Genomic DNA, 13,853 nt, shown 5'->3' on the forward strand with positions numbered 1-13,853 from the left:
ATCCAGTATTATACTCCAGAGCTGCACTCACTATTCTGCTGGAGGAGTCACTGTGTGCATACATTACATTACTGATCCTGTACTGATCCTGAGTTACATCCTGTATTATACTCCAGAGCTGCACTCACTATTCTGCTGGTGCAGTCACTGTGTACATACATTACATTACTTATCCTGTACTGATCCTGAGTTACCTCCTGTATTAAACTCCAGAGCTGCACTCACTATTCTGCTGGTGCAGTCACTGTGTACATACATTACATTACTTATCCTGTACTGATCCTGAGTAACATCCTGTATTATACTCCAGAGCTGCACTCACTATTCTGCTGGTGCAGTCACTGTGTACATACATTACATTACTGATCCTGTACTGATCCTGAGTTACATCCTGTATTATACTCCAGAGCTGCACTCACTATTCTGCTGGTGCAGTCACTGTGTACATACATTACATTACTGATCCTGTACTGATCCTGAGTTACCTCCTGTATTATACTCCAGAGCTGCACTCACTATTCTGCTGGTGCAGACACTGTGTACATACATTACATTACTTATCCTGTACTGATCCTGAGTTACCTCCTGTATTAAACTCCAGAGCTGCACTCACTATTCTGCTGGTGCAGTCACTGTGTACATACATTACATTACTGATCCTGTACTGATCCTGAGTTACCTCCTGTATTATACTCCAGAGCTGCACTCACTATTCTGCTGGTGCAGTCACTGTGTACATACATTACATTACTGATCCTGTACTGATCCTGAGTTACCTCCTGTATTATACTACAGAGCTGCACTCACTATTCTGCTGGTGCAGTCACTGTGTACATACATTACATTACTGATCCTGTACTGATGCTGAGTTACATCCTGTATTATACTCCAGAGCTGCACTCACTATTCTGCTGGTGCAATCACTGTGTACATACATTACATTACTGATCCTGAGTTACATCCTGCATTATACTCCAGAGCTGCACTCACTATTCTGCTGGTGCAGTCACTGTGTACATACATTACATTACTTATCCTGTACTGATCCTGAGTTACATCCTGTATTATACTCCAGAGCTGCACTCACTATTCTGCTGGTGCAGTCACTGTGTACATACATTACATTACAGATCCTGTACTGATCCTGAGTTACATCCTGTATTATACTCCAGAGCTGTACTCACTATTCTGCTGGTGCAGTCACAGTGTACATACATTACATTACTTATCCTGTACTGATCCTGAGTTACATCCTGTATTATACTCCAGAGCTGCACTCACTATTCCACTGGTGCAGTCACTGTGTACATACATTACATTACTTATCCTGTACTGATCCTGAGTTACATCCTGTATTATACTCCAGAGCTGCACTCACTATTCTGCTGGTGCTGTCACTGTGTACATACATTACATTACTTATTCTGTACTGATCCTGAGTTACATCTTGTATTATACTTCAGAGCTGCACTCACTATTCTGCTGGTGGAGTCACTGTGTACATACATTACATTACTTATCCTGTACTGATCCTGAGTTACATCCTGTATTATACCCCAGAGCTGCACTCACTATTCTGCTGGTGCAGTCACTGTGTACATACATTACATTACTGATCCTGTACTGATCCTGAGTTACATCCTGTATTATACTCCAGAGCTGCACTCACTATTCTGCTGGTGCAGTCACTGTGTACATACATTATGTAGCATAGGCGTCTCTGCCTCCTGCCCGGCAGAGACGACGTCCCCCTTACCGCCGCGATCCTGCCCCGGCGTCTTCCGGCCTCCCTGCAGCTGCTGCTGGTGCACGCAGCTTCCCTGGCCCTGTGCTTAGGGCGCGCGCTCCCACCCGCTTAAAGGGGCCGCGCGCGCCGTCCTAAGAAGTCCCCGGCCGGAGAACTCCCCCTATAAAAGGCACCTCCTCCGTGCAAGGTTGTTGCTCTGTATGCTAAACTCTGCTTCAGCCCACAGGTCCCGCTGCCTGTCTGACTACCAGTCTAGTCCATCTGACTATCAGTCCATTCTGCCAGCCTGATTACCAGTCCAGCCCGACAGTCTGCTTACAGCCCAGTCTGCTAGTCTGTCTATGGGCTTGGCCAGTCCGCTTATCCAGAGCCTCCACCTGCTACCTGTCTCCGCCTGCCAAGGACACTCTCCAGCCCGAAGGTCTGCCTCTGGTCAAACCCGCCAGTCTGTCTAAGGGCTGGGCTAGCCTGTCTACTTGGAGAACTTGCCTGTTACCTAGAGGCTCCTGCCTGCACCTGCCGTGTATACCTGAAAGCTTACCTAGAGGCTCCCGCCCGTCACTTGCCGTGACCACCTGACAGCCTACCTAGAGGCTCCTGCCCGTCACTTGCCGTGACCACCTGACAGCCTACCTAGAGGCTCCTGCTAGTTTCCTGCCGTGTCTACCAGCCCGTCTGCCCGAATCTCTCGTCAGCCTGCCTGCTGTGCTCATCTGCTGTACCGGTCAGTCTCTACCTTCTGACCCGTGGGAGTCACCTGCTCTCATACAAGGTCTGTCCCCAGAGTAGCACCTGGTCCCTCTGCTCGGTCCTTCCCTGGTCACGGAGTCGATTGAGCCGCCGTACGACTTTGGTCGGTCCGAGTTGATACCTAGTCACGCCCCTCTGGTCCCTCCTTGCACCGCAGCACAGAGGTTCCATCACCCGGATCCGTAACAGTTTGCACTGGCCACGGAACCTGGTGGCCGCCAGGCCCCTTCGCTTGCTGACCTGTACCAGGAGGTTTTTCGTCAGAGATCCCAACAGGAAGCCATCCTGACCCACCTGCGGTCTGTCAACACTCACCTGGACACACTGTCTGTACCACCTGTGTCCGCCCCAAGTCGAGTGACACCCGCTCCGGCAGGGTCGCTACCTACCCATACCACGGCATCCAGCCTAGGACCCCGGCTTTTTGCACCTCCTCGTTTTGGAGGTGACCCCGTCCTATGTCGGGGCTTTCTGAACCAGTGCACGTTGCACTTTGAACTTCTGCCACATCAGTTTCCCACCGACCGGGCCAAGGTGGCGTTCATCATGTCTCACCTCACCGGGGAAGCATTGGCATGGCTTAACCCTCTATGGGAGAGAAGGGATCCCCTGGTGTCCGATCTTCCGGCTTTCCTCACTGCTTTCCGGAAGGTCTTCGATGAACCCGGATGTAGGACCTCTACTGCCTCCTCATTGCTCCGTCTCCACCAAGGGAGTCTCACTATGGCCCAGTATGCCATACGGTTCCGTACCCTCGCTTCTGAGCTTGCCTGGGACAACGAGGCCCTGGTGTCCACCTTCTGGGAGGGCCTTTCCGGTCGGATTAAGGACGAGTTAGCTGGCCGGGAAGTTCCGACCACCCTGGATGACTTGGTGTCACTTGCAACCCGGATAGACATCCGATTCCTAGAACGTGCTAAGGAGACTAACTGGGAGAGAAGATTTCCTCGCCTTGCTCCTACTTTCCAGAGACCCGCTTCCCAACCTGCATCTCCCCGGGCACGCTCGCCCGAACCTATGCAGATCGACCAGACCAAGATGTTCAAATCTCGCCAAGAGTCACGCCGAGCCGAGGGGAGCTGTTTCTACTGTGGCAGTAAGGAGCACCTGATTCGTTCCTGCCCGGTGAAGCCGGGAAACTCCAGTGCCTAGGACCGCTCGTAGAGGTCGTCCTAGGCAAAAGTAAATCCTCTCCATTCTTGACTTTATCCGTCTGTATTTTCTGTGGAGAGAACCACTTCTTTGAAACCGCATATCTGGATTCCGGAGCCGCTGGGAATCTCATTTCCCAGTCCCTTGTAGAGAAGTTTCAGATTCCTACCAAACCTCTGGCTGAACCATTGGCAGTCGCTTTCGTGGATGGAAGACTCCTTCTGGTGACCATCTTGCTCGTCACAGAGTCCGTAACCCTGCAGGTGGGAATGCTGCACTCTGAGAGGATTTCCTTCCATGTGCTTTCCGGACTCTCTCACCCCCTTTTGCTAGGTCTACCCTGGCTACAGAAACATGAACCCGTTCTGAATTGGCAATCTGGTGAGGTGCTCCGTTGGTGGCAGGATTGCCATGAGACTTGCTTGGTTCCGGTTCACCCGACTCGACCCCCATCTTCTCCTACTAATTTACCCGGTCTACCGGCACCCTACTGGTCATATGCTGATGTCTTCGACAAGAAGGAGGCAGAGATTCTGCCACCCCATAGGCCATATGATTGCCCTATTGACCTGATACCCGGTGCCACTCCACCCCGTGGGCGTATCTACCCGTTGTCGCTGGCCGAAATCCGGGCCATGTCGGAGTACACTGAAGAAAATCTGGCTAGGGGATTCATTCGGAAATCTTCCTCCCCGGCTGGAGCCGGCTTCTTCTTCGTTAAAAAGAAAGACGGTTCACTACGTCCATGTATCGATTATAGAGGACTCAACCAAATCACTGTCAAAAACAAATACCCTCTGCCGCTCATCTCTGAGCTGTTCGACCGCCTTAAAGGCGCGAAGATCTTCACCAAGCTCGATCTTCGTGGGGCGTATAACTTGGTCCGGATCCGCCAAGGAGACGAGTGGAAGACGGCATTTAATACCCGGGACGGTCACTATGAATACCGTGTGATGCCCTTCGGTCTCTGTAATGCTCCCGCCGTCTTCCAAGAACTAGTTAATGACATCTTCCGTGACCTCTTATATTCTTGCGTGGTGGTGTACCTGGACGACATCTTGGTCTTCTCTCCGGATCTTCCCTCACATCGGAGGGATGTTCGTCAGGTCCTGCTTAGGCTCAGGCAGAATCAACTATATGCTAAATTTGAGAAATGCCTCTTCGAGCAGTCCTCCCTCCCGTTCCTGGGCTATATCATCTCTAAGACAGGTCTACGGATGGACCCCGAGAAGGTCTCTGCCGTCTTAAAGTGGCCCCGTCGGGAGGGGTTGAAGGCGATTCAGCGATTCCTGGGCTTTGCCAACTATTACCGTCTCTTCATCCCACATTTTTCTTCCCGGACTGCTCCCATCTCTGCGCTCACCCGAAAGGGAGCAAATCCTAAGGAATGGCCGTCCGAAGCGGAGGAGGCCTTCCTCTCCTTAAAACAAGCCTTCTCTTCTGCTCCAGTGCTGCACCGTCCGGATTGCAACAAACAGTTCTTTTTGGAGGTTGATGCTTCCTCTTTCGGAGCCAGAGCGGTGCTCACCCAGAAATCTCCAACCGGGAGAATGGTAACCTGCGGATTCTTCTCCAAGCTCTTCTCCTCGTCTGAGCGCAACTACTCCATAGGAGACCGAGAACTGCTAGCCATCAAATTGGCGCTGGAGGAGTGGCGTTACCTGCTCGAAGGGACTCTGCACCCGGTGGTCATTTATACTGACCACAAAAACCTGGCATATCTACAGAATGCCCAAAGACTCAATCCGCGTCAGGCCCGGTGGTCTTTGTTCTTCGACCGCTTTAACTTTACCCTTCATTACCGCCCGGCGGACAAGAACATTAAAGCAGACGCCTTGTCCCGATCCTTTCTGCTTTCCGATCAAGAGGAGGAGCCTATGCATATCATCGATCCCTCCAAAGTGATGAATGTGGCCCCCTTGGATCTGTCTCGTCTCCCACCCGGTAAGACGTTTGTAGCAGTTACGGATCGTAAGAAGGTTCTTCACTGGGGTCATTCAACCAAATTAGCCAGCCATGCTGGCCAGAAGAAGACCTTGCTGCTCATTACCCGGCATTACTGGTGGCCTACCCTGTGCCAGGATGTGGTAGGCTTCGTCACGGCCTGTTCGTCCTGTGCCCGCAACAAGGTTCCCAAACATCTTCCTGCCGGCTGTCTCCTGCCTCTTCCCGTACCTGCTGCCCCGTGGCAACACATTGCTATGGACTTTATTACGGATCTCCCTGTTTTTACCAGTTGTACGGTCATTTGGGTGGTCGCTGACCGCTTTTCTAAAATGGCTCACTTTACTCCTCAGCCTGGTCTCCGGTCTGCATCTGTGCTGGCTAAGGACTTCATCCATCACATCTTTCGTCTCCACGGCCTACCCCTCCACATTGTGTCTGATCGAGGGGTCCAGTTCACCTCGCGCTTCTGGAGAGCTACGTGTTAGCTGCTGGATGTAACCCTGGATTTCTCCTCCGCTTATCATCCACAGTCCAATGGCCAAGTGGAGCGTATCAACCAGATCCTTACCAGCTATCTCCGGCACTTTGTCAACGCCCACCATACCGATTGGGTGGAGCTCCTACCTTGGGCCGAGTTCTCCTACAACAACCATGAGAGCGAATCTTCTTCCAAATCCCCGTTCTTTGTGGTCTACAGTCAACATCCCCGGATTCCGTTTACCGCTTCCGCTTCTGTGGACAACCCGGCCGCGGAGTCCCTGGTCAGCGAATTTTCCACTATTTGGGAGGACACTAGATCCGCACTTCTTCAATCCTCCGAGCGGATGAAGAAGCATGCTGATAAGAGACGTCTGGATCTACCTCAATTCCATCTGGGAGACAAGGTATGGCTCTCCTCCAAACATGTTCGTCTCAAAGTACCCTCCTATAAGTTGGGCCCACGGTTCATCGGCCCATTTGAAATTCTCAAGCAAATAAACCCAGTAGCCTACAAGTTAAAACTCCCGGCCACCTTACGGATTCCCAACTCCTTCCACGTATCTCTCCTCAAACCAGTTGTGCTTAATTCTTTTTCTGACAATCCAGGTACCTCCCCAGCTCCAGTCTCCACTGAGGACGTCTATGAGGTAGAGAACATTCTGGCCACCAAGAGGGTAAGAGGAAAAACTTTTTTTTGGTGGATTGGAAGGGGTTTGGCCAGAGGAGAGAACTTGGGAACCCAGGGAAAACATCCACGCCCCGCTTCTCCTTAAAAAAAATTCTTGCTGCCCTGAAAAAGAGGGGGTGTAAAGGGGGGGGGGTACAGTAGCATCGGCGTCTCTGCCTCCTGCCCGGCAGAGATGCCGTCCCCCTTACCGCCGCAATCCTGCTCCGGCGTCTTCCGGCCTCCCTGCCGCTGATGCTGGTGCACGCAGCTTCCCTGGCCCTGTGCTTAGGGCACGCGCGCGCGCTCCCGCCCTCTTACAGGGGCCGCGCGCGCCATCCTAAGAAGTCCCCGGCCAATAGCCGGAGGACTCCCCCTATAAAAGGCACCTCCTCCAATATGGAGGTGCCCGTGCAAGGTTGTTGCTCTGTATGCTAAACTCTGCTTCAGCCCACAGGTCCCGCTGCCTGTCTGACCACCAGTCTAGTCCGTCTGACTATCAGTCCAGTCTGCCAGCCTGATTACCAGTCTAGCCCGACAGTCTGCTTACAGCCCAGTCCGCTAGTCTGTCTATGGGCTTGGCCAGTCCGCTTATCCAGAGCCTCCACCTGCTACCTGTCTCCGCCTGCCAAGGACACTCTCCAGCCCGAATGTCTGCCTCTGGTCAAACAAGCCAGTCTGTCTAAAGGCTGGGCTAGCCTGTCTACTTGGAGAACTTGCCTGTTACCTGGAGGCTCCTGCCTGCACCTGCCGTGTATACCTGACAGCCTACATAGAGGCTCCCGCCCGTCACTTGCCGTGACCACCTGACAGCCTACCTAGAGGCTCCTGCCCGTCACTTGCCGTGACCACCTGACAGCCTACCTAGAGGCTCCTGCTAGTTTCCTGCCGTGTCTGCCAGCCCGTCGGCCCGGATCTCTCGTCAGCCTGCCTGCTGTGCTCATCTGTTGTAATGGTCAGTCTCTGCCTTCTGACCCGTGGGAGTCACCTGCTCTCATACAAGGTCGGTCCCCAGAGTAGCACCTGGTCCCTCTGCTCGGTCCTTCCCTGGTCACAGAGTCGATTGAGCCGCCGTACGACTTTGGTCGGTCCGAGTTGATACCTAGTCACGCCCCTCTGGTCCCTCCTTGCACCGCAGCACAGAGGTTCCACCACCCAGATCCGTAACACATTACATTACTTATCCTGTACTGATCCTGAGTTACATCCTGTATTATACTCCAGAGCTGCACTCAATATTCTGCTGGTGCAGTCACTGTGTACATACATTACATTACTGATCCTGCACTGATCCTGAGTTACATCCTGTATTATACCCCAGAGCTGCACTCACTATTCTGATGGTGCAGTAATTGTGTACATACATTACACTATTTATCCTGTACTGATCCTGAGTTACATCATGTATTATACTCCAGAGCTGCACTCACTATTCTGCTGGTGCAGTCACTGTGTACATACATTACATTACTTATCCTGTACTGATCCTGAGTTACATCCTGTTTTATACTCCAGAGCTGCACTCACTATTCTGCTGGTGCAGTCACTGTGTACATACATTACATTACTGATCCGGCACTGATCCTGAGTTACATCCTGTATTATACCCCAGAGCTGCACTCACTATTCTGCTGGTGCAGTCACTGTGTACATACATTACATTACTTATCCTGTACTGATCCTGAGTAACATCCTGCATTATACTCCAGAGCTGCACTCACTATTCTGCTGGTGCAGTCACTGTGTACATACATTACATTACTGATCCTGTACTGATCCTGAGTTACATCCTGTATTATACCCCAGAGCTGCACTCACTATTCTGCTGGTGCAGTCACTGTGTACATACATTACATTACTTATCCTGTACTGATCCTGAGTTACATCATGTATTATACTCCAGAGCTGCACTCACTATTCTGCTGGTGCAGTCACTGTGTGCATACATTACATTACTTATCCTGTACTGATCCTGAGTTACATCCTGTATTATGCTCCAGAGCTGTACTCACTGTTCTGCTTGTGCAGTCACTGTGTACATACATTACATTACTGATCCTGAGTTACATCCTGTATTATACTCCAGAACTGCAATCACTATTCTGCTGGTGCAGTCACTGTGTACATACATTACATTAATTATCCTGTACAGATCCTGAGATATACATGCTGTAATGATTGCAGAATTGTGAATTCAGCTCTGTATTCAGGCTGAAGAGCAAGTTTAGTATAAGTAATGTGTTCATACATTTTTTAGGAGCTCAACTAACATTGAAAATTATTTCCCCTGTGAATTTAGCTCTGGAGTATGATACTTATTTTTAATAGATACTGAGATACAGATTGTAAGAAAATATATTCACAAAAGTGACTGATCTTTTACATGTGGATGATATCCATATATCAACTGTGAAATGGTGCTCAAAGTTGGACATAGACACTACAGACCATAGCTTAAAATGTCTAAATATCATTCCAACCAGGGACACTAATTATAAGTTATCTGTAATATCATTTACGTAATAAAATAGAATATAATATATGCAATGAATGTCACCCGCACATTTGTTCCTTGCTGTCCGCTGCCTGAGAAGATGGTTGTTAAACCTTTGCTCTGCGGAGTTGGTTTCAGACTTTTCCCAGCTTTAATTTCGGCCAGCAGCTCAGAGTTGTCTCCTGTTGGGGACATCATGTTGAAGGACTTGGTACCTATGGGACATAATGTTATACTGTTAATCATATAGATGGTTCGCTCATGGGTCAAGATGGCAGTAGGAGCTTATGGAAATATCACCTGGACCCATAGTAACATTTAGAAAAAACACCACCTCCACTGAGCGTTCTGCCAAAGGTACCAAGGCCCCGATTCATCATTTGCTTTCTTTTTTTGTCTTGTGGCATTAGTTGCCAAACCCATCAAAATGATGCACGCGATTCATGAATTTAGCGCAAAGTTAAAAATGGGCTTTCTTCCTGTCTTGATCTTTGGACACCAAAAGTCACAAAAATGCATCCAAATCTAGTTGCACTCAAAAAGACACATGTAGAGGGGATGACAAGAGTTGGGTAGCGCCAAATTTCAAAACTTTTTGAAAGGTTGCAATTGATGAACACATCTGGAATTGCTAGTGTAGCACCCTGAGGACTCGGCTGCTACAGGGGTATTGCACCTCAAACCAGAGGTGTGGTATTCCACTCCCGGGTAAGGATGGAATGTGGGACTGAGCTCAGATAGCTGCATGCACTACACTCATCCCATTTCCGGGGGACAGAACTACGGTACTCCCACCAGTTAGATGTGCAGGTACGACAGCGTCTGTCCCTGGCTGGAGTGGGAGGGGGGGAGGAACATCCCAGTAGTGTAGGGGCAGATAGGGGAGGGACTCTGGGCATAGAGGTAGGAGCCCATTGGGTGCTAGTCACCTGGGCTCACACATAGAGGGAGTATATATGGTGGGCACCATCTAGAGATGGAGTCAGTCAGTCTGAGGAGAAGCAGAGCGGAGGAGCTCAGCCAGGAGGGCTGACGGGGAGCTGTGGCTCCGGCTGGGCCCAGCTCCAGGGCCAAGCCTGCAGTGGAGAGAGAGGAGGAAGAAAGGCCCAGAGACGCAGAGCCAGAAGGAACCCTGAGATCCCAGAAGTTACCGGGTGAAGGGTTGGCGGAAACGGGTACCGGAACCCAAACTGGTGGAGGCTAATGATCCTCAGCCAGGAACCGGAGGTCGTGGTCAAGTTTTGCCACGACCCTCACCATATCCACCAGGAAGGCACACCACGAGTAGGGTCAGGAAAGCCAGAGAAGGTTTAACCACCAAGAGGCCCGAGGGAGCCGGACAAAGGTGGATCCCTGGTGGGGACGGCCAGCAGAAAGAGAGAGAGAGGGGAGCTCAGGACCACGTTCCGGAATTGCCTGGGGGTTGGCCGAGTCCCGCACCTGGTGGACGCAGCACGGCTCGGGTGGTCACTCCCGGCCGAAGTGACTGAAGCAACACCAGTGAGTAAAAACCCTGAAACTGCATCCCACGTCTCTGTGCCTCCTTACCGCACCATCACAACCCCCATCATCTCCACCTGCTGCCCTGAGGCCATACCCCTCCCGTTGGGGGTTATACCATCCCCGCTGCACCATCCTTCCACCGGCCTCAGCGGTCTGCTCTGCAGCGGCAGTTCCAAAGCTGCATTCAACGGGTGGCGTAGTCATCCAACATCTACTGCTAATAGACTCGCCACTTAGTTTGACTCCCTGGGCACGGACCGGGTCACCGCCACGAGACTACTACCCCCATCTGATCCGGCTCCGGGTAAGCCCCCGTGCGCGCGATGCCGCACGACACAGAAGGCCCAGGGGCGCGTCAACTTTTGGCGTAGTCGGCAGGATCTCGTGCCCGCAACCACCGGGTACTGCGTGCCTGAAGAAAAGTTCACAGTTACCGTAAGAAGAGGTCTCCTGCCAATTCCAGAGGGTCCCCGCCATCGGACGCCATCTCGGATCGTTTCCCGCCGTTTGCCCGCCATCTGCAGCCTTTTCCCGCCATCCACGGAGTTTCCCGCCATTAGGAGACGATTCCCGCCATCTGAGATGATTTCCCGCCCTGGCAGAGCGGACGCCATTATGGGCGTGCCAGAGGGTGGCAAGAGGCCACCTCCCATCGTGGGCCTGGTCCCAGAAGAGCGCCAAAAGCAAAGACCGCCCCCACCAGCAGAGACTGCAATGATAGAGATGTCCATCAGAGTGGGGGGTCTGCCCCTGGAACTGACAATCACCAAGTTGCCCCAGGACCGCCCTCAGTATGGGCGGATCAAGAACAAAAGAGAGAGGATGGGTGCAGCCTGGAGGAGTCTGGAGAGAACGCACCCGGAGATGGAGGGAGAGTCAGGCAGCACCGACCCTATGGTCAGGAGCCTGTTGCAGGCCGCCACCCCCGAAGGCCTGGTGGAGATTCTGGCACAGCTCCCCCGAGATCGGGAGCATGCACAGACTGCACTGGAGGGCTTGGCTCAGAAGATGGCCCGAGTGCAGCAAGAAGTGCTGGCCGAGTGGAGCAGAGAAATGGCCCTGCAAGCTGGAACCCGCCAGCAAAGGCCGCCACCCGCAACGAGGAGCACGCCTGCCCCTGAAGATGGTGCAGGAGGGACGAAGGCCGGAGACGACGCCGTGGAAGGAGCTGAAGAGATGGAAGCAGGTAAAGGGGACGTCACCACCCCAAGCCTAGTAGCCGTAAGCCTGCCCCAGCTCCCCGTCGCAGAGCCTGAAATTCCCCTTACCGAGCCCGTTGCTGCACCGTCACCGCTCCAAACTAGGCCTCAAGCGGCAGGAGCCGCGGCCGCGCTCTCTGTGACGTCACGCGCCTCAATCCAGAGCGTGGCCAAGCAGGAAACGCCACCGGCCTGGTCGCAGGGCCGAGTACCCCCGGGCGCCGCAGTTCCAACAGCGCCCTCTACCTCCACTAAGCCATCGGCCTGGTCGCAAGATCGAGTACCCCCGGGCGCCGCAGTCTCCACAGCGCCCTTCACCTTCAGGGTGCCGCCGGCCTGGTCGCAAGGCCTGGTGAATCCGGGCGCCGTTGCCACCACCGCGCCCTCAACCTCCAGAGTGCTACCCTTGGGTGAAGACTTGTTCGCCCAGCATACTTGCCCGGATGGGCAACCCTTTGTGTGGCCTCAGGAGTACACCACTCCCCGACTCCAGAAGGAATGGCCTCTGTGTGAGCCCCTGATCCCGGCTCCGGCGTCCGCCAAGATCACCCCACTCCCGTTGGAGGAGGCGCAGTTCGAATGGGACCCCACCGGCGAAAACCTCATCGGCTTCACCCAAGAGACCCGGGCGGCCGCAGCCCAGCGTGCGGAGTGCTGCCGGCAACAACTGGAGGTCTTCAACAGGGAGCGGCGAGAGAGGCGGGTCCGCGAGGAGCGGCTGCAAGTTCAGAGTGCGGAGCAGAAACGTCGGACCCGGCGAAACCCCTGTGCAGCCCACGGTCCCCGCGCCACCGGGACCATAATCAAGTTCCAACTGGAGCACGGTTGGGGCTTTATCCGGGATCACAGAACCCCCGGCGACGTCTTTGTCACCCGCAGAGATGTCGAGAGTCATCTGCCGGAGGGACACGGAGGACGTGACCTTTACCCGGGTGACGAGGTCATCTTCACCCGGCATCAGTGTGCTAAGGGACCATATGCTCTTCATGTGCACCGACTGACCGAGGAAGAGCTGCGGTATGAGGAGGATCAAGAGGACCCGGACGGGTTTGAAGATTACCCTCAGAAAGGAGCAGGAGGACGCCGTTACTGAAGTACGGTAAAGCGGAACTGTAAATAGTTACCCGTAAGGGTACAAGAACTGCTGCTAATTAAAATATGGTCCCCGTTGGGACTAGTGAATTGTTCCCGTGTGTCCCTATCCCTAACCAGGCTGAGGACTGTGAGCAGCCATCCCTTTATCCCCACTGGCCGAGGACTGAGAGCGGCCACCCTGTAAATAGTTGCGCTTCCTAAGGCGCCCCCTACCGGTTTTATAAGGAACTGTTTTTGCGACTGTTGCACTTTTACCTGGTCATAAATTGCACCGTGGCCAGAAGATCAAGAGTGTGTTTTATAAGAGAATGTTTTATATGCAAGAGTCTGATATTGAAAGTTAATGTGTTTTATATGTAAGTGCACTTTAAAATTTTTGTATGTTTTATATTGTTTTACTCTTTTACAGCCCGAGGACGTGCTGTGGTTTACCAGGGGGGAATGTAGCACCCTGAGGACTCGGCTGCTACAGGGGTATTGCACCTCAAACCAGAGGTGTGGTATTCCACTCCCGGGTAAGGATGGAATGTGGGACTGAGCTCAGATAGCTGCATGCACTACACTCATCCCATTTCCGGGGGACAGAACTACGGTACTCCCACCAGTTAGATGTGCAGGTACGACAGCGTCTGTCCCTGGCTGGAGTGGGAGGGGGGGAGGAACATCCCAGTAGTGTAGGGGAAGATAGGGGAGGGACTCTGGGCATAGAGGTAGGAGCCCATTGGGTGCTAGTCACCTAGGCTCACACATAGAGGGAGTATATATGGTGGGCACCATCTAGAGATGGAGTCAGTCAGTCTGAGGAGAAGCAGAGCGGAGGAG

General features: G+C 52.8%; 1 protein-coding gene across 2 annotated transcripts in view; it reads right to left on the bottom strand.

The window, feature by feature from the left end:
• The window catches only part of LOC141172452 (espin-like), a 343,391-nt gene that overhangs the window by 39,997 nt on the left and 289,541 nt on the right, over positions 1–13,853 (bottom strand). For both annotated transcript variants that reach the window (XM_073656689.1, XM_073656688.1), the window contains exon 10: positions 9,304–9,449. In XM_073656689.1, coding sequence (XP_073512790.1) covers positions 9,304–9,449 — 146 coding nt within the window. The remainder of the gene's footprint in view (positions 1–9,303; positions 9,450–13,853) is intronic.

The sequence above is a fragment of the Phyllobates terribilis genome, unplaced genomic scaffold (genome assembly GCF_046119375.1).
Source record: "Phyllobates terribilis strain yellow unplaced genomic scaffold, ASM4611937v1 Scaffold_12__6_contigs__length_324123572, whole genome shotgun sequence".
NCBI classification, from domain to species: Eukaryota; Metazoa; Chordata; class Amphibia; order Anura; family Dendrobatidae; genus Phyllobates; species Phyllobates terribilis.